This window comes from Neltuma alba, unplaced genomic scaffold (genome assembly GCF_004799145.2).
Source record: "Neltuma alba isolate B1F8T4 unplaced genomic scaffold, ASM479914v2 tig00013264_pilon, whole genome shotgun sequence".
Classification (NCBI taxonomy): domain Eukaryota; kingdom Viridiplantae; phylum Streptophyta; class Magnoliopsida; order Fabales; family Fabaceae; genus Neltuma; species Neltuma alba.
This window is the reverse complement of record NW_021637556.1, coordinates 66,243-84,775: the sequence shown is the minus strand read 5'-3', so window position 1 is coordinate 84,775 and position 18,533 is coordinate 66,243. Positions and strand designations below refer to the sequence as shown.

Genomic DNA, 18,533 nt, shown 5'->3' with positions numbered 1-18,533 from the left:
ATCTCTTATACTAAACACTCTTTTAATAGATTTTCTCAATTGTAATCCTAATTCTAATCCCTTATTTTCAATATTTCCTACCAACCTTGAAGTTTAGAGGACTGAAAGTAATTGGTTTTCAATATTGTAAAAGTAGTGTTCTGTTGGCAATCTTGCTATTGTTTTGTGGAGATATGACAAATTCTGCTTTTTCATACTGTGTATTTATTTCTATTGTAGATAGAAGTTAGATTAACATTTGTTTTCTGACAAATTTGCGCCTGTCTTTGTTTATTCGTTGTAAAGAAAGTGACTGTCATTTTTGTTTCTTATGATCATGAAATTTAGTTTTGCATTGTTTCTTATTGGATGAGACTATTGCTTCCCGTTATTGTCTTGTTCACGTATTGTGTGGCTAGAACATTGTTCTTCTATTTTCTGATACAGTGAATTTCAATTTTTGTTATTCTTTTCTACCTGAAAATGGTGATCTTGCATTCAAATTCTGGCAGCTGAGCTGAATGAACTCCATGAACTATAATGTTATTAAGTTTGTGGTTTATTGTTTTTTGCAGCATATTGTGAATGAACTGATGGAGACTAAAGGTGGGAAAAAGAAGTCTAGCAGTAGTAAATCATTATTCTACGAAGCTCCTCTCGGCTACACCATGAAGACCTTCGACCAAACGGTGGAATCAAGAAGTTCAGATCAGCTGCTTACTCCAACGTAAGTCCCCTGTTTAATTCTTCCGATAATTGGAGATAATTATTGCAAGAATGATTTTTCTGGTGTCTTACATGGTGTTTTTTCTTGTGCAGTGCGTTCGAAAGCCATCCTGAGGTTTCCTTCCTTGCTTGCTACATAACCCCTAGCTTTTTTATACAGTGATAGTAGTTTACCCTCCACATTCTCCGTCTCCTTTTCATTCTCCTCCTTGTTCTCCTTGTTTCGGTTGTGCTCTGTCAGTGCAACAATACTTTCTCCTGATAGTCAAGATGGCCTTGACAGGCTCTGCTATTGGTTTTGAGGGCTATGAAAAGAGGCTTGAGATATCATTCTTTGAGCCTGGTCTGTTTTCTGATCCTGATGGTTTAGGCCTTCGATCATTGTCCAAGGATCAATTGGATGAGATTCTGAAACCAGCTGAGTGCACCATTGTTGACTCACTGTCCAATGACTTTGTTGATTCCTACGTTCTCTCTGAATCCAGCTTATTTGTCTATCCTTACAAGGTTATCATCAAAACTTGCGGCACTACAAAGTTGCTTCTGTCCATCCCGTCATTCTGAAGCTGGCTGATAGTCTTATGCTTGCTGTGAAATCTGTGAGATACACTCGTGGAAGCTTTATTTTTCCTGCGGCCCAACCATTCCCACATCGTAGTTTCTCTGAGGAAGTTGCTGTTCTTGACGGTTATTTTGGCAACCTTGGTTCTGGCAGCAAAGCATACATGATGGGCAACCCGAAAAGTCACAATTATGGCATATCTACTCTGCTAGTGCGGACCTGCAAGGCCAATCAAAAGCAACTTACACCCTGGAGATGTGCATGACTGGCTTACAGAAGAAAAGTGCTTCTGTATTCTTCAAAGCAAACACAATTCAGCATCCTCAATGACCGAAGACTCTGGAATCCGAAAGATCCTTCCTCAATCTGACATATGTGACTATGATTTGATCCCTGTGGGTATTCCATGAACGCAATAGAAGACAATGCAATCTCCACCATCCATGTCACCCCAGAAGATGGCTTCAGCTATGCAAGCTTTGAAGCAGTGGGGTATGATTTTGATGAAAAATCTCTGATAGGTCTCGTTGGAAGGGTCTTGGCATGCTTCGAGCCGGCTGAGTTTTCTCTGGCTTTGCACACTGATATGCATGATGAAGCACTGATCAAAAATTCCCCCTGGCCATTAAAGGATACGACTGTGGAGAGAAGAACAAGGAGGTTCTTGGAGCAGGCGGTTCCGTTTTGTTCTATGACTTTGTTCAAGCTGATGGCTGTGCATCTCCAAGGTCCATTCTGAAAAGCTGTTGGAGTAGTGAGGACGAGAAGGAAGAAGGGGACGAGATATAGTTTGTGGATTTTAATGATTTATTTGTGTGTTTATGTTTGCTGATTCTGAATAAGTTTGGGGTTATGTTTTGAGTACAGGGCAACATATACTATATATACATATGTTGCTCTTTAAACTTTTCATAATTGGTTGCTCAAGTTTGTTTTTGTTTCTTTCAAGTGTGTTATTCTGGGCTTGTGCCCCTTTCATGGGGTTGGACCATGCTCTTCGTATTCATATGAATAAAGTGTTTTTGTTTTAGCCTCGTTGTGATGGGTCCTCCGTATCCATGCTGAGGGTTTGTTTGATAAATGGTTTCAAATGTAATGAAATAAAAAAGCAAAGATAAATTTTTCAAATTAATTATAAAAAATATAAATAGCACTAAATTATTGATTTTGAAGCCCAACATTAAATAATTATTGATAATTTGATATAGTCGGAAGTAGAAGACTAGTGATGAACTTATCTTTAAGGACTAAAGATAAGGTTGACTCATCAGGAATCTGCTTTTCATAAACATGATTACTTTAGTGGTGTGCTTTCACTTTATGTCAGGTACTAAATTAATGACATTGATGCTAAAAGCAGATTTCTGATGAGTCAGCTTTATCTTAGTTTTTGAGGACAGATGATCCAGTTTAGAATCAATCCTATGAAGGACTTATTTGGCATGTACTTTTTCGTCTGTTAATTCAAAACTTCTTCAGTAGGAGAAAGTGGTTTTGTAAGTACCTTGAGGGGTTACTTCTGTCGAGCAACATAAGGTCGAGAAGAGATCTTAGTATTTTCATTGTATCGATGTTCAAGCGCTGGAAATTCTTCTTCATAAGTATTATCCCCCGATCCTTAATATAAGACCCTGTTTGACTTTTTGTTTGGTCCTAATTATAAGATCCCAATCCATTTTGTCTCTCATATTTATGCATTTTTTTTCCAAGATAATCCTTCTAACAATGATAATTCTAGCCAATACACTTAATTAGCAAGGATATTTTAGGAATGACAACACTTATTTATTACAAATAACTAACTTAACTTACTTCTTTAATCTCCTCAAATAAGTCAACTGGGGTCTTATAATTAGGACCGGAAGTAGTATTAGATTGTATCATTCCTATATATGGGTAGGATAATATGAGAAGCTACGGAAGTTTCTGGCTTGGTGTCTGGAAAAATATTAGCTGCTACATCATCATGTGCTATGTCATCATGACCCCATTCTCTCAGAAGTTCCCAAATAGTCAAATCTCTGGTGGGAGCTTCACGAATAGGTCTGCTGATCGATAATTATGGAGCCTCATCATCCCTGTCATTTCTTCATGACCGTTGCGCGCAAACACAAGTGGTCTGAACTTTTTTCTTTTTCTTTCTAGACTTTTGTCTAGAACTGAAATCTACAAGATCATCCTCATCTGAGTTGTACTGGAAATCATGGTACAGTCACAGTCTGGTTTACACATACTTGGATCAAGATCCTAAATGAAATGTCCATAATATGAGACACCAAAAACAAGTTGTCCTTGAACTGTAAAATAATCAACTGTAGGATATTCATTATTCTCATAGATAGGAAGAATGGTAGCGATTGTCCTTGTTGAGGAAGGGATCCTTCTGTTCCTGGTCGTTGGAAGACAGTTTTACTGTCCCATCAAGCAATCTTTTGATAAGTTGAGGAGCTGTAGTATGAACATTTGCCGGAACAGAATGAGACTCTTCTCATAATTGTTGGTCCATTCAAGTGGCATGAGCTAAGAGAGTTCTTTTGTAGAGATCTTGTAACATCCAAAATATTATTGAAAAAAATTATTATTTGAAAAAAATATATTAATTAAATAATATAAAAAATATTTTATTATAAATAATAATATTTTATTATTAAAAAACATTAAGCTTTTCCACCTAATTCTGAGTGTATTGAAGGTGAAGAAGAAACTGGGGGATGGTGCATTAATGAAGGAAGAAAAATAAGAGAAGTGTATTAATGAAAGAAGGAAAATGGGGAAGGACGGTTGAAAGTAGAAGGATAAATGGAGGAAAGGTGACATCAGAAAATGGAAAGAGAGAGTGAGAGGCGTGGAAGGAGAGGGAGGTAGAGAAGTATTAGTATTTTAAAAGATAATACAAGTTTTGAAGATCATTTAGATACATTAAAAACTCTTTTTTATTAATTTTTTTATCAATATTTTCTATATATTTAGAGCTTTATATTAGTAGTATCATTATAATGTTTAGGGAAAATTCCGTGATTAGTATATAGAATAAGTACTGAGTTTTGACAATGGATGATCATAAAATTTAGAGATAATAAGTAGTTAGTTTTAATTGATTTAGATTTGTCTATTTATTACTTATGGTATTTAAAATTAAATTATTTTGTTGACAAATCTGTCATTATGATATATATCATATTTATACCAATTAAAATTAAGTTAAATAATTTATTTGGGTTGTTTGATATATTATTAAAATTTTAATTGGTTTATATTTATTCATTGATTGTTTTGAGAACTTTAAACTAAGATTTTAGTTGAAAAATGTATTATTCAAGGCATATAGAATTTTTTACCAATTAAATTTAAGCTAACTAACTTATTTTGATTATTTATATATTATTAAGATTTTAATCGATTTAAAATGTATTAGAATATGAAAATATTTTTGAATATATTATTAGAAAGTATGCTGTAAATTGAGATTTTTACAATGTTAGATAAAAATGATATTTTTATAATTTAAAGGAGTTATTTGGGTAGAGGAAAAAATTGTTATTTGAAGTAAGAATTTTTGGATAGTAAATATATGTATATATACTATTCTATGTAATTTAAGTTAATTATTTGTGTATATATTAAATTATATCTACATTATTTGTAGATTATCTTATACTTCAGAGTTTATAATTTGTGCTCTTATTTCTTAAGCTGTGAGGTTAAGCTTGGAATAGAGGTAACTGTGATTAATTTATTTTACATACATGCTTCGGATTGTAAGATGTTTATTATGTTTTTATTTTTTCAAATTAATTTGTGAAAGTATGCTTGTGAATGAAGTATGTATTTTTTTTTTATGTGACAAATTTTGGTGAAGTGGGAAGTATGTTGATTTAATTATGCCTGAGTTGTGTTTTATTGGAAATGATGTTTTCTTGTGGTGTTGAATTTAATATACTAATATTATGTTATTAAATAAAATGAAAATATGTTGTACTTTGTTTGAACTTATATCATCTTACTCTGAAAAACTATGATATTTTTAATATATATTGTGACCATGCATGGGGTTCACATGTGGAGATTGAGATTTTGATATGTGGAGGATAATTGTTTCGAAGTCAGTGTAGCATGCCTACACTACTGATCCTATGTTTGGCTTTTTGTTAGACCCTTGTAATTCTTTCTTTTCCTTGGCCCGGATTGAGAATGAGCTCTTGGGTGACACATTTTGCACCATAGTCCATTCTTGGACGGTATAGGTACAGGAGGGAATTTGCTGCTTGATATGAGTGGGGTGACCTTTGGCCGAGTTACTCAGCACAGAAAGCCCGAGTCCTTGTCAAGGAGCCATAAAGAGGAGTATGGTGATGGGAGGGCATACCTCATTGTGTTATTGCATATATGTACTTTTGTATAAATTGTGTTGTGGATGGTGAGACATGCTCCTTTCACGTGGTTGTATCTCCTAAGGCATTATTTATTACTTGAATTATATTTAATTACTACTTCACCAACTTGCCATCCTACTTATATATGCCATGAATTAATACTTGGTTACTAGGACTTTATGTCTCACCCTACTATTCATCAATGCTTTTTAAGAGAGCCATCTAGTTTGGCTTGGTGCGATGGGAAGCAACTAGAGGCATAGGCGAGTATAGCTTAGTAGTCCTCTTTTGGTTTGGGCATGTGATGCTATGTATATTGCCATTTAAGACCCATGACTTTGTTGACATATACTTCCTTTTGTTTGGTTGTTGGATCACTATATTTGATGGAGTGCTGTTAGAATGTTTGGAGGCTGTAAGACTGTGCTGTATGTGTTACTCTTTATGTGTATGACTTGTGGGCCGGGTTGAGTACCCTGTGTTTCTTAGGTCTTAAGTTTTGTGGGATGAATATTATATTGTGCTTGTGGACGGTTACTGTGCCCTCAGTCCTTTTCTACTACATATGTTAAACTCATGGGTGGTTTATGTATCTTGAGCCTCTTGGGATGTTTTCAAAATAAGACAAACTCTTTATAATCATGGTAGTATTTTAACGCTCTAACTCAATTCTTTTTCTACAATGGCTATCATTTTAAAATAATTTTATAACTATGTATTAAGAAAAGGTCTTTTCAGATTTGCCTTGGGATGTTGATGATAGCTGGACCATAGTCTCTGTCAGTGGACATATATAGGGTATCTTGGGTAGAATTAGGGATATGAAGATTTAGAGAGTGATTTTGTACTCTATACACCATTCGATGATGAAGAGTGGCCATAATAGCTAGGGGATCCTGTTCAGCTCCAATGATCTGGATTTGAACTTTCAATCTCTAGGAAGTCGTTTGATTAGAGAGCATAAAGTTAAAGTTTGGAGCAATGGTCATAATAATACTGCCATTACTGAGTGTAGTGAGAAGGGTTCCTATTAAGGCATTTTGGTAGGATTTATAAGAAGTGTCCAAGAGGGCTACTCTTACAGTGGCAAGGATACCTTTTCTTCCATGTAGGGTAAGACCAAAAGTGTACTGCACCTATATATAGATGTGTATATCCTTACTCTATGTATAAATCAATAATGGGTTGAGGTATCTCAAGGGTGACATACTGTTTAGATGTTTGTAGGAAGACCACATTGGTTGAGACAGGAACTTTGAACAAGTTCTTTGACAGTAGGAGTAAATTTGGTCACAAGAGATATGATATGGGTGTATCCGGTAAAGATCTTTGACGATGATAGGGGAGTAAGGACTGATGAGGGTAGTTCCGTGGATTGGATGCAGGCATCTTGTGGTACATGGGTAATTTCTATGACTTTATCAACCTTATTGTTGAGTATTTGGTGAAGCGAAGAAGGAATGAGGTCAAAAGTAAGAGATGAAGAAAGATGAATAGGTTCTGCAGAGGAGGATTCACTCATGATTAAATATTCTTTCTTACTCACTTAATCTAAGATTCAAGTATGCTCTACACTTGCCTCATCTAAAGATCCTGTTTATCAGAAAGAATCCCACCATGATGCTATGGAATAGTCCTTTTAGGCAGAAGAACTTTAGTTTGAAGTTTTACAGTTTAGGTCCTAATATGGTTTATGTAAGGCTAGGAGACCGTTTGTTAAGACCTTGACATGATAAAACCTGTAAATCTCTAGACTGAGTCTTAGAGGTTTGAGGAGACTCACTCACATGGTATCAAAACCTATTCGCCTTTTCCTTAGATATAAATAATAAGAAATAGAATAAGAAATATTAAAAAAAAATCTCTTTTTCATAGATATTGCATTTTTTAAAATGTATGTATGTATGTATGTATCATATTATATTTATATTTTATTTAATTGAAAAATAGAAAATGGCTAGTGTTTATCTCTAACAGCTATATTTTTCATTGGTTATAAATAAACCACTTCAAGCTTGCTTCGTATGTAAAGCTCGAATGATTAAAAAAAAAGAAGCTAAAATGTACCTATTGTCCGTGTACACTTATATATACTTGAAAATCATCATTTATTGAGCCGTCAAATGTTAATATATATCTCTATATATCTTTTGAGTATTAGTGCTTAATTGTACTCATTCTGCTCTTTGAGAGAGTTTATTGAACTGAATTCTTCTTCAATAATAATCATTCTTTGTATATTGTAAGGGTGAGAGATCAAGGGTGTGGTATCCCTTATACAGCTTCTCAAGAGTGATGTACTATCTTTGGTCCTAATTATAATACCTCGTTACCGGAGGTAGTATCTCTTTATAGAAGAAGCAGTTTCTATTAAAAAGAAGATTGCAGTTGTTTACAAATAACCAATTTAAACTTATGAAGAATGATAAACAAATTTCAAAAAATTGCTTGATTGTGTATTCATGGTTATCCTAGTATATAAAACTTTACATATAAATTAATCATAAAGCTATTAGTTGTAAGTTATAATTGCTAGATTTTATTAATTAACTGAAGTTGGTTTATGTGATTCACCCTTGGAAAAAAATTAAAGAGTTTGAGTCTTGTATATATAAAAACAAAAACTAGTTGATAAAAGAGCTTTATGCAATCTGAATCAAAACTAGTTGATAAAAAGCTTTATGCAATCTGAATCATTAAAATTGGTGGTTTTGTTTTGTTTTTTTTTTTGACAACGAAAATAAGATCGGGTGGCGTTTTGAGGATTTGAAATTCACCTAATTAACATCACTCAATGTTGGCCATTTCAATTCTTCTCTATATAGTTACCAATTACCAATGGGACCTAATGTTGTTTTTTTCCCCCAGTAAAATGGTAAAATAATAATTGAAAGAATTTTTCTAAGAAATTTTTTTGTTTGAATATAATAAAAATTGGATGCAAAACTTTATGAAATTTTGGAAGAAAAAAACCGAATGGTTACTTGATTCTCTATATTTCTCTTTTTATATAATTATTTAACACATAATATTATTGGGTTAGATTTGATCATTAAGTTTAATTTTACTGACGTGATAAGTAGTTTCACCCCATAAAAGAGAAAGTATAAATTCGAATGTTAAGAAATATACTTGTGGTAAAGGCTTTAACCCTAAATACTCTCAGTTTGATAGAAATTAATTTTAAATCCAAAATGAGTTAGATAATGACACAAGAAAAATAGGAACGTGTGTGTGTGATGCATCTTGATATGAAAGCTGACAATTCATATATAACAATCAATGGATAGGATCTAAAAGTTTGGTCAGTCAAAAATAGAGATTTGATTATCACGAAAAGTGATGAAATTACAAGTAAAAGTGAGAGAGAGAGAGAGAGAGAGATTGCGTATAATTAAAAAGAGTTTAAAGTAAAAACAACTCAATTTGAAACTCCTAGATAATCAAAGTGAATTTAACCATCAAGTTTAAAAAAACACCATTGTATTATTCGATAAATATTCAACCTAATTTTTCATTTCAGTTGTTGGTTCCAGTTGCATCTTTCACTGCATCTGCAGCTCCCTGTGCCTTTGCCTGCAGTTGTTGACCTCCCTATAAACACACATGCACACACAAACATTAAGCCTATTATCTATTTGGAATTAATATCCATAATGTTTATATAATTGATTAAGTTCAAAGTAAATGATGTAATACCTCTTGCATGGATTCTTTTGCAGATTGTGCTGCATCTCTAGCCTTATCCATCATGCTGCTTGCCTTTTCCTACATCATTTAATTAATTCACCCATAATTATTATTAGTAATACTCCTCTGGTTCTTGATATAAAACCTATTTAACTAATTTGATTAGATTAAGGAAGTTATGTAAGTTAGTTAATTATAAGAAATATGACATGTTTTTCCTAAAACATCATAATCATCTTTCTTAATACCTTTCTTCCCTCTTCTACTTGATTATGATTAAGAAAGTACCCATAAGAATAATTTAGAAAAAATTAATAAATATAAGAAATAAGTCTTATATTTAAGATCAAAATTAATTCAATAATTGGGTCTTATATTAAGGATTGGAGGAATATATTAATTAATATGCTAATAAAAATGATTGAGAAAACTTTGAAGGGTAATAGAGAGACTTAATCAATGAAGTTAGCTACCTGAGCTTGGCCTTTGGCTTGTCCGGCATTGTAACTTGCCTTGTTGGAGTCCATTTTCCTGAGAAAATTTATGTGATGAGCTTGGCAAAGAATTAATGAATAGTTAGAACTGTTAATGATGATCATGAGATTGTAACAATGCAAAGATGAAGATTGAGTTGATATATACTTACACTGTCCCATGTCTCTCTATGCCACAGAGCCACTTGTCTCGTTGACCAATGGATCTTGTGGACGAAACCACGAGATTTCTTCATCGATCCTACCTGTAGGTTATAGGGAAAAGACTAGGTTTTCTGTCATCAATTATTCACTTTCAGATTTTAATTCTCATCAGTTAAATTGTTAGAAAAAATCTCAGACATTATGCCGCCTTTGTCGTGCACACGTACACACACAGGGAAAGGAAATGATCTCATGGCTAACATGATTTAGATTTTTTCTTGTGTTTTTGCATTTATTTCTTGGACAAAGATAAAATAAAAGTGATGGATAGCAAAAGCATGTAAAATAATTCACTGGGAGAAAAGGGACTAATATAATTTATGGTCCTTAAAATTCAGGCCTATTTTACCTTGATCTCTCAAATATTATAAAAGCATTAAAATAGTAATGTGGACTCACTAAATGATACTCTTCCTATCCTAAAAGTATAGCTTTTCCCAGTAACCACTTCATCTTCTTGAGATATCAACTCACTCCACCATTTCCTACTTCTCCATCAGGGACTAATTTTCATGCAATACGCACTGTGTTGTCGCTGAACAACTTAAACAAATGAGGGAATTATCGCTTTCGTCCTTCAAAGATACTTTTTTTTTTCAATTTAGTCCCATCTATTCTTCAAGCATGCTTTTTCAATATTTTCGTTGCGGGCACGAAGGATTTTGTCAATATACTCGAGTGTATGAGTAGGAATTAGAAACTCCTCAGGAATCTTCAAACAAAATAAAATAATGATAATAGACATATGCGTGAGATTTCAACATTCAATTACGTTGTAGAGGGTCATACTCCCTCAGCAAGAATCTAGAACTAAGTTGCGAAGATTAAGAATATTAAGTTAGTTATTTATAAAAATACTGAGTTGATTTCCTAAAACGTCATTACAATAATTTGCACTGAAAATTACTCCATTAATAAAAAAAAAACCTTCTTATTATGTATGTGGTGTTAATAAGGAAAAATTTGAAAAAGAAATTACAATTTTCGGAGAGTATAATTGAAGCTAGGTAAAATCAGAACAAGATCGTTCTACTAATTTTTGCATTCTCTATTGCTTTTTTCTTGGTATCCATGATGTCAATGGCGACAAGCTCTCAAGCAATCCTCTTCATGACTCTCAAGCGAGAGTTGTTAAATAAGAAGCAATGCTTACATGGCATTTTACATGGACAAAAAAAAGAAAAAGAAGAAGAAGCCAAATCATCTAGTATACCTCAAATCTTTTGCCACATCCTCTATCGTTGACCAGCCACGTCAACCTTTGGATGGAGGTCTTGGTCACTCAGATGCATAGGAATTAATTAAACTTGTCATTTGTGAAAACTATAAGGCGGACTACAAAACTTTCAGAGTATAAGGGCTAACATTTAAAAAAAAAAGGAAGAAAAAGTTAAGGTGTAAACTATCCACGAAGTATTTTATTATGGGAAGCCAACACTATAAAACTTTTCTTGAGTGCAAAAGTATAAATGAAATTTTTAAAATGGTGAAAAAATATCATGACCATAAGTTAATTACGCTGACTGTTTAGCACATATAAAAGTCAAGAAAATGATGCGAAAATAATGGAAAGTTTTCAAAAGATGAAAAAATACCACAATCACGGGAAATTTCATATGTATCTTTGCATCATTTTGAAAAGTTTATGGCATATTTGCACCATTTTGTTAGTTCACATGTTTGTTAAACAAATAATATTAGTTGACTTAATGGCTGTGGTATTTTTGTACTACTTTGAAAACTTCGTTTGTATTTTTGCGCCCAAGAAAAGTTTATGGTGTTTGGTGCCCATAGCAGAATACTTCATGCATAGATTGCACCTTAGCCCTATAAAAAATTATGAAAACTATAAGGATTAGTACACCTCTAGAATACACCTCTAGTCTTATTTATAAGATTTTTCAATATCTTTCATACAAAACCAAGAAAAATCTGAAATTGTATTAATTCTCTTTTAAAATATAATAACTTTACAACTTTATCCGTATTTAATATATACACTTTTTTTAAAAAAAACTATCCACGCTGTAATAAATGAATAACAAAATAGTATATTTATACTAAAAATTAAATAAAGTGGCTTATAAATAAAACTAAAAAAAAACCTTCTCTCCTTACTTCATAAACCTTATAGATAGGATCAAAGAGTTAGGAGGAGTGCTCAAACCTTGTACCCATCTTAGTAGGCTCATACTCGCCTTGAAATGGACCAGGACGGGACTCAGGATGACCTAGGGACGCCTTATCCGTCCTAGTCCCAACCTCCCTTATTTTTTTAAAAAAGCATTTTTTTCATTATTTATGTTGTTTACACCCTTCAATTTTATTTGGATACTAATATATATATATTAGAATTTGAACTAAAATTTAGTTTATGGGTTGCGTTTTTCTTTGCTTTTAGAAAACTTTTATTGTTTTTTTTTAAAATTTCATAAAGCTTAAGTGAGAGTTATCATAGACTATGTTTTTACTTTGACTAAATTTTAAATAAGTCTTCACCTAACGTTGCTCCATATTAAGTTTCCATAGATGTTTTGGTTTTCTTTTTTTTTCTTCTTTTTTTTAATGAATTCGCTTCAGGTTTATGGATTAATTCATATTGTCATATGCAATGATTTCTATCATTATTTTTGAAAGATTAATGTGTTTGAATAAATTTGCAAGCTCATCCATTTAAATTTAAAGGATATCTACCATATGCTAAATTATTTACATACTAGTAGTTCATTTTATGTTGTTTATTTATATTTACTTCAAGTTTATTGTTCATTTTTCCCAACAATTTATTAGCCATTTAAATGATTTACATTTGTCTCTCAAGTTTATTTTATATTGCTCATTTATATTTACTTGTAGCTATTTCATGCAAATTTGCTTCAGTTTTCCGATTTTTTTTTTTTAAGTATAAGTTGTAATTGGACTTTTTTTTTGCTAACTAAATTATAACTGGGCTTTTTTAAGGGGGAAAAAAGTAGCTGATCGGAACGTTCCCGTCCCGTCTCCGTCCTGGTCGGGATCTGGACAAAACCAAGATGGAACAGGACACAAGACACAAATGTCATCCTGTCCTATTTTTCAGGACAAAACACGGGACAAGGGTGGTGTCCCTGTCTTGTCTTATCTTGTGAGCAGTCCTATAGAGGAGTATGTTAATATATCCTTAATAAGTACTATGAAATGTCCAAACTCAATATACTTCACACACCCTAACAAATTGAATGCCGCTTGGTTTCCTACAAAGCTTCTCTCCACATGGGATTTCATTACCCAACGGCCCCTTCTTGCCTCTCTTCTGATCTCCACTTATCCTTTTCCCTCCACCGGGCACAAGGATTTCAGTAGCTTGCCCTTTAGATTCCGCTGGATTTAACAAATGCTTCACATTAAGGACGCCACTTTTAAAACGACCTTCGCTTGACTTCAGACCCCTCTCCTCTGGTTTGCGCTTCCCTGCTGACCAAGGTTTCCCCCAAATTGTCCACGAATCAAACGCTACAAAGTCACTGAGTGGAGCAAATTGATAAAATACAGTCAGCGAGAGTTCCACAGGCACACAAGTAAGATCATCTATACTATCAGTTCTGCAGTGTTGGTGACTAAAAAAATTATTCATGAACTTTCACTATGATACCATAATAAGTGTCAGAGACTAGTTAAAACTATTCATCAGAGCAGTTTCCTTGAAAGCTTGTGTTATTGAACTGAAACCATTCTTGACAATGATGGTTCTTGTGACATACAACACCAGCTTTTAAGAGTACCTCTCGGAGCATTTTCTGCTCTCTCTCCTTCTGTTTCTTCATCCTTGGTCGTGCCACCTTTAAGGCAATTTCTGCTGTGCAGGGGCCTGCATAAGGAACAAAGAACAGTATGAAATTTTTTTGCCAGGTCTCCTAAGTTTACATTGTTTGTAGCACATGATGCAGCAAACATTTACTCACCTTTCCGCCAAGAGAAGCAACCTTCCTATCGTCAATCTTTTTACGTTCTTCCATGACATATGCGAGTAGCCTGAAAAAAATAGCGTAAGTTGGCATCATCAAGAGCAACATCAATATGAAACTCGATGGACAGGGTTCAACAGGAATCAGATACGACAGAGAGAACTGTTTTGAATCCATAAATTTCTAGACCCAGACACACCTTCACTTACTATCACGCAAACATCTCAAAACCCAAATCATGATGAAAAATGTGGCACATACATACAAAATACCATGGCTGCTGCAACTTCCTAAGCCCACATATTCTTCCAATACGTCCAATGCTCACGTTTTACATTAAAATGTTGATGAAACCCACACTAATAGTGTTATTAAAATGATAAAATTCCGGCAGAGCGTAAGTCTAATCACAAAGCTACAAAGACATTAAGCTTACGTGACAAAACTGACACATACTCATTGATTCTCTAGCATTCGAGAGGCTAGAGTCTCTCCCTCACAATACTCACCAATTGCCTATCCTCTCACTAAGCCCTTCGTCCCAATTATATACTGATAGGATCACGTTTAGGAAGATGCATAAAAAGGGAAAATTACTTTTTGTTGTGCAGAAGCTGGACTTGCTATTCTGAAGAAAGAATAGGGAGTAGAGTAGGTATAGGACTGGTATAGTCAAGGTCTATGAATTGGGGGTGGTGAAACTCACTTTTCAGGTCTATAAACCATCTCTTGGGGTTCAGCGGGGGTGTGGAGAATTTGAACTGTGATCTTGGCCCTTGGGGTGGAGAGAGCCAACCTCTCGAAAGTTTGGCAAGTTTATCAGTCCATTGTGTAGTATCTTGTTCTGTTTGTGTATCTTGTTCTGTTCCTTATTAGTTTGTAATCGTCACTTCCATTGTAGGTTATATAGTTTTTTGAATCAGCGTGTAAAAGTCATCTACTCCCTTGTTATTCAGTAAAACCATTATCAATCTCAAGTGTTCCCTGTTTATTTTGGACTTTTAGTCTCATTGTAAGTTTGTGTATAAGAGGGTCCTATCATATACACCGCACAGTCCTTCTGTATTTCTACTCCTCTCTCACAAACTACGCACACTCCACATGACTTGTCCTTCCCTCCTTGGCCCATTAGCTACAAGTCCATCCAATGCTACATCAGCTTCTCAAATATGCACATCCTTTGTTCTTCCTTAAAAAGCTCAGAACATCGTTATCCTTGTAGATATATCCTCATCCTCCCCATCATCTCTCTGAATAGGCGTTTGAGTTTAGACGCAGTAAATGTTTGTTCTAAGGAGCTTTGCATTCATTGTCATCTGGCAGACCAAACCAATATCCTTCGCTATTGGTAATTGTGCCACCAAAGCATTCAAAGAGGGCATTAGAGCAGCACATGTTACTATCAACAAGCACCATCACCAGTAATATGTCTTGCAGGTGATTTCCTTATAGCAGGCAAAGAGAGCTGACAAATTGAACAAAATAATTTTGAAGACAGCCTCTTTGATTGAGTGTCCTCGCATGAGAGGCACTATAATTTTCTCCTTTAACATTGTTTTAAAAGATCAACAGATTTTTTTCCCTCTCTAGCAAAGGATTCCAGCAACTAGGGCACAAAGAGAAGATGCACATAGTGAACCGCCAGCAATTCTGTAGAAATCCATAACAAAAAATAACAGCTTTCTAGGTACGTGAACGAATCAAGAATTCCAACAAAAGTATTGTTACTTTCAAAATTATCAAGAAAAACCCAGGTGCAAAATCTTCCTCCAGCTCACAGCTTTGCTACAGCCTCAAAAGGAGGCATTCAAAATCCGAAGCACAAGGAGGAAGATGGAATCCGGGGCTTAAGCAATTTTGGTAAAGGTACAAAATGGAGATGGAAATGAGATATCCCAGTGATGAAGAAGGAGGAAGGTGAAATCTGGAAACTAGGGAAGGGAAAAAAAATACTGGGTTTTTCTTAACTTTCGAAGGGAGGAGAAACAAAATGTGCTTTTTGATTGGGGAGAGAAATTACCAAATGACTCAGGATGTCATGTGCCACATGGCTCCATTAAATCTAACATGGCAGTTTCCATTTTAACAGTTAGACTAATAGTTGGAGGTCCTTTACGTACAAATGGAAGGAAAGTTTATTGCCAACCAAAAAGAATCGTTCTTCACACATCATCAGAAGGTTTGGGAGGTTATGCATATTTTAGCCAAACAAAAGAAAAGGGAAAAAAATATCGACAATGTTAAAATTGGAATCTTAAAGAGTATCATGTTTGTTAGTTACCCAATATTTATAGTTTGAGCTGCAATAGAGCAAACCAAAGAAATCAAGACCCAAATATTTAAATTACATGACCAAGAATACAAGCATCCACAATTTTGTCTAGGCTGAACTCTAATTTGAATCCTCTGATGAGTCGTTGAATAGAAATTATGGAAAGAAAAAGAGAAAAAGAGAGAGGGGAAGAAGAGAGAAGAGATAGAGAGTTTCTGAAAAGGACTTCTGAATAACTTCCAAAACTGAACTGATTTTACAAATAGACTCCCTTTTATAGCCTCTTATTCAATCCTAAAACTAACGGCTATAAACCAACTTATACCACAACGATCAAAATAAATCCTAACTAACTATTATTCTTATTATTATTATTAATACATCATCCTCCAAAAGAGAATAAAAGCACGACAACATAAGCCAAAAGTAGGTCATAATAAAATATAAAAACTAATACAACAGGAGATAAAATTAACAAAAGGTAAAAGCAGTTGTTCTAAATGAGAACCAAAGAAATGTACATTTTCGACATGTTTCATTATCTTCCTTATGTCCATTTCTTGATCTTGGGTACCCATATTACCACGTAAAGGTCCATGCTTATCAACTTGTGTTCTTCTTGTGCATTTTTCCTAGCACTACCTGAGAGTCAAAAGAAAGGACGTCAAGAAACAAACTATAGTAAATGTCGAAACTCTATGAAGCAATTCAGATTTGACAGGGATAAAAATTGTGCCTATGCATGAAAGGTCGATATTCTATAACAAAATCATAACAATGTTAATGCTGGCTAGGAAAGAAAGAAAACTAATACTGCATAGATGATTGCAGCTTGCAGAGATGGAATTATAAAATCAAGCGTTATACATTCATTGCACTTTCTTATCAGTAACAACATTCAAGACGAGTGTGTAAGATGATCTTCGCCCCCTCATTCACTAGTGTCGAAGGAAAACCAGGGCTGTATAATACTGATGGGCCTATATTTACCAAAAAGCAATACAATTTTCTTGGATATCAAACACACTTTCTTTTTTAGTAAAAGTAAGATACAAACTAAAGGGCTTAGTTGTGTAAAAAGAAAAAGGGCTTACATCCATGATCCATCTCTTTCTATGATTGCTAGTCTGTTTACAATTCAAATTTTCACTGGGTCCCCAAGACAATCGAACTGAGAATCAATTTAACAGCACACTAGATAATGCTAAGTGATATTGTCATATTTGTGAGCAGCCTAATATTAGTTTGAATTCATCAACCATAACAACAAAGTGGAACAGGAAGATAAACAAGAAACAGGAAGAAACACAGAGTGGCCTTTTGCAAAACCAGTAAATGTAAATACCTAGTAATTCTAATAATAGTCGAATTAAGGATTTGAAAGAGAGAACATGTAGGAAAGCAAGCAAGAGAGAAAATTGAGCGCTTTTGGTCTTTCCTCGTAGCTTCAGCTAGGGGACCTTGAGCATGTTGCAGGGTGGAAGAGAGTATGGGCCTACAAAGGCAGTACAAAGCTCTCAAAAATTAATTTCCGCTCAGAAGGACTTGTTTACGCAGGAAAGCAAACCAGAGTTGGCTGAATTCGGAAAGGAGGTTGGTTCCGGTATAAACCTGACAGAGATATCTGATGGCAACAGCAAGAACTGGCGATGACGGCGATCGTCAAAGGCTAGGCTGGCGGCCGCACAACAATGTGGCTTGAGAGGCGGATGGAGAATGCATGTACTGGAGAAGGCAACGAGCCAACGAGGGATTGAGACGCGTATATGGTTCTTGGTTCCGTATTTCCTCCATATTCAACACTTCCACACTTTGTAACGAGCAGGGTTCTGCTTTGCTGAAAATTGCGTCCTCGAGAGGAAGGAACCAAAAAGCCTGGAGTGGACAACGGGTTGGGACAATGATTTAATTAATTGAAAATAATAAAATATAATAATATTAATAATTACTAATAACAAAATATGAAAAAATATAATAATAATTTGAGTGTAACAATAACAAAGTATAACGAGAATTGTGATATTTATGATTTCTCAATAATTAAAATTTATAAATATTTGATACTAAAATCATCATTAAATTCATTCAAATTTATAGTAATTGAGAAATAAAGAGTTGTATAAGAAAAAATATGACTAATAATAATATAATTATCCAAATTGATTCATTACCGGTTTTTATCAGTTTATCCTCGGTTTGACTGAGTTGGTATCAATTCAATTTCTAGTCGATTCACCACTCAAACTAGACTGAATCAGTAATCGGTTTACCAGTTTTTCAGTTGAATCG

At 34.2% G+C, this 18,533-nt stretch overlaps 1 protein-coding gene and 2 pseudogenes across 1 annotated transcript; 1 reads left to right on the top strand and 2 right to left on the bottom strand.

Annotated features, from left to right (window-relative positions):
• Nucleotides 1-643: 643 nt before the first annotated feature.
• On the top strand, nucleotides 644-2,122 carry LOC114735935 (S-adenosylmethionine decarboxylase proenzyme-like; annotated as a pseudogene).
• Nucleotides 2,123-9,159: 7,037 nt separating this feature from the next.
• Nucleotides 9,160-9,857, bottom strand: LOC114735931 (stress-induced protein KIN2-like). Its single transcript, XM_028923717.1, has 3 exons — nucleotides 9,804-9,857; nucleotides 9,340-9,408; nucleotides 9,160-9,234 (listed from the first exon to the last, which is right to left on the bottom strand). The coding sequence occupies exons 1-3, from the start codon at nucleotides 9,855-9,857 to the stop codon at nucleotides 9,160-9,162; spliced, it is 198 nt and encodes a 65-aa protein (XP_028779550.1).
• A 135-nt stretch (nucleotides 9,858-9,992) lies between these two features.
• Nucleotides 9,993-17,906, bottom strand: LOC114735930 (uncharacterized; annotated as a pseudogene).
• Between the last annotated feature and the right edge of the window lie 627 nt (nucleotides 17,907-18,533).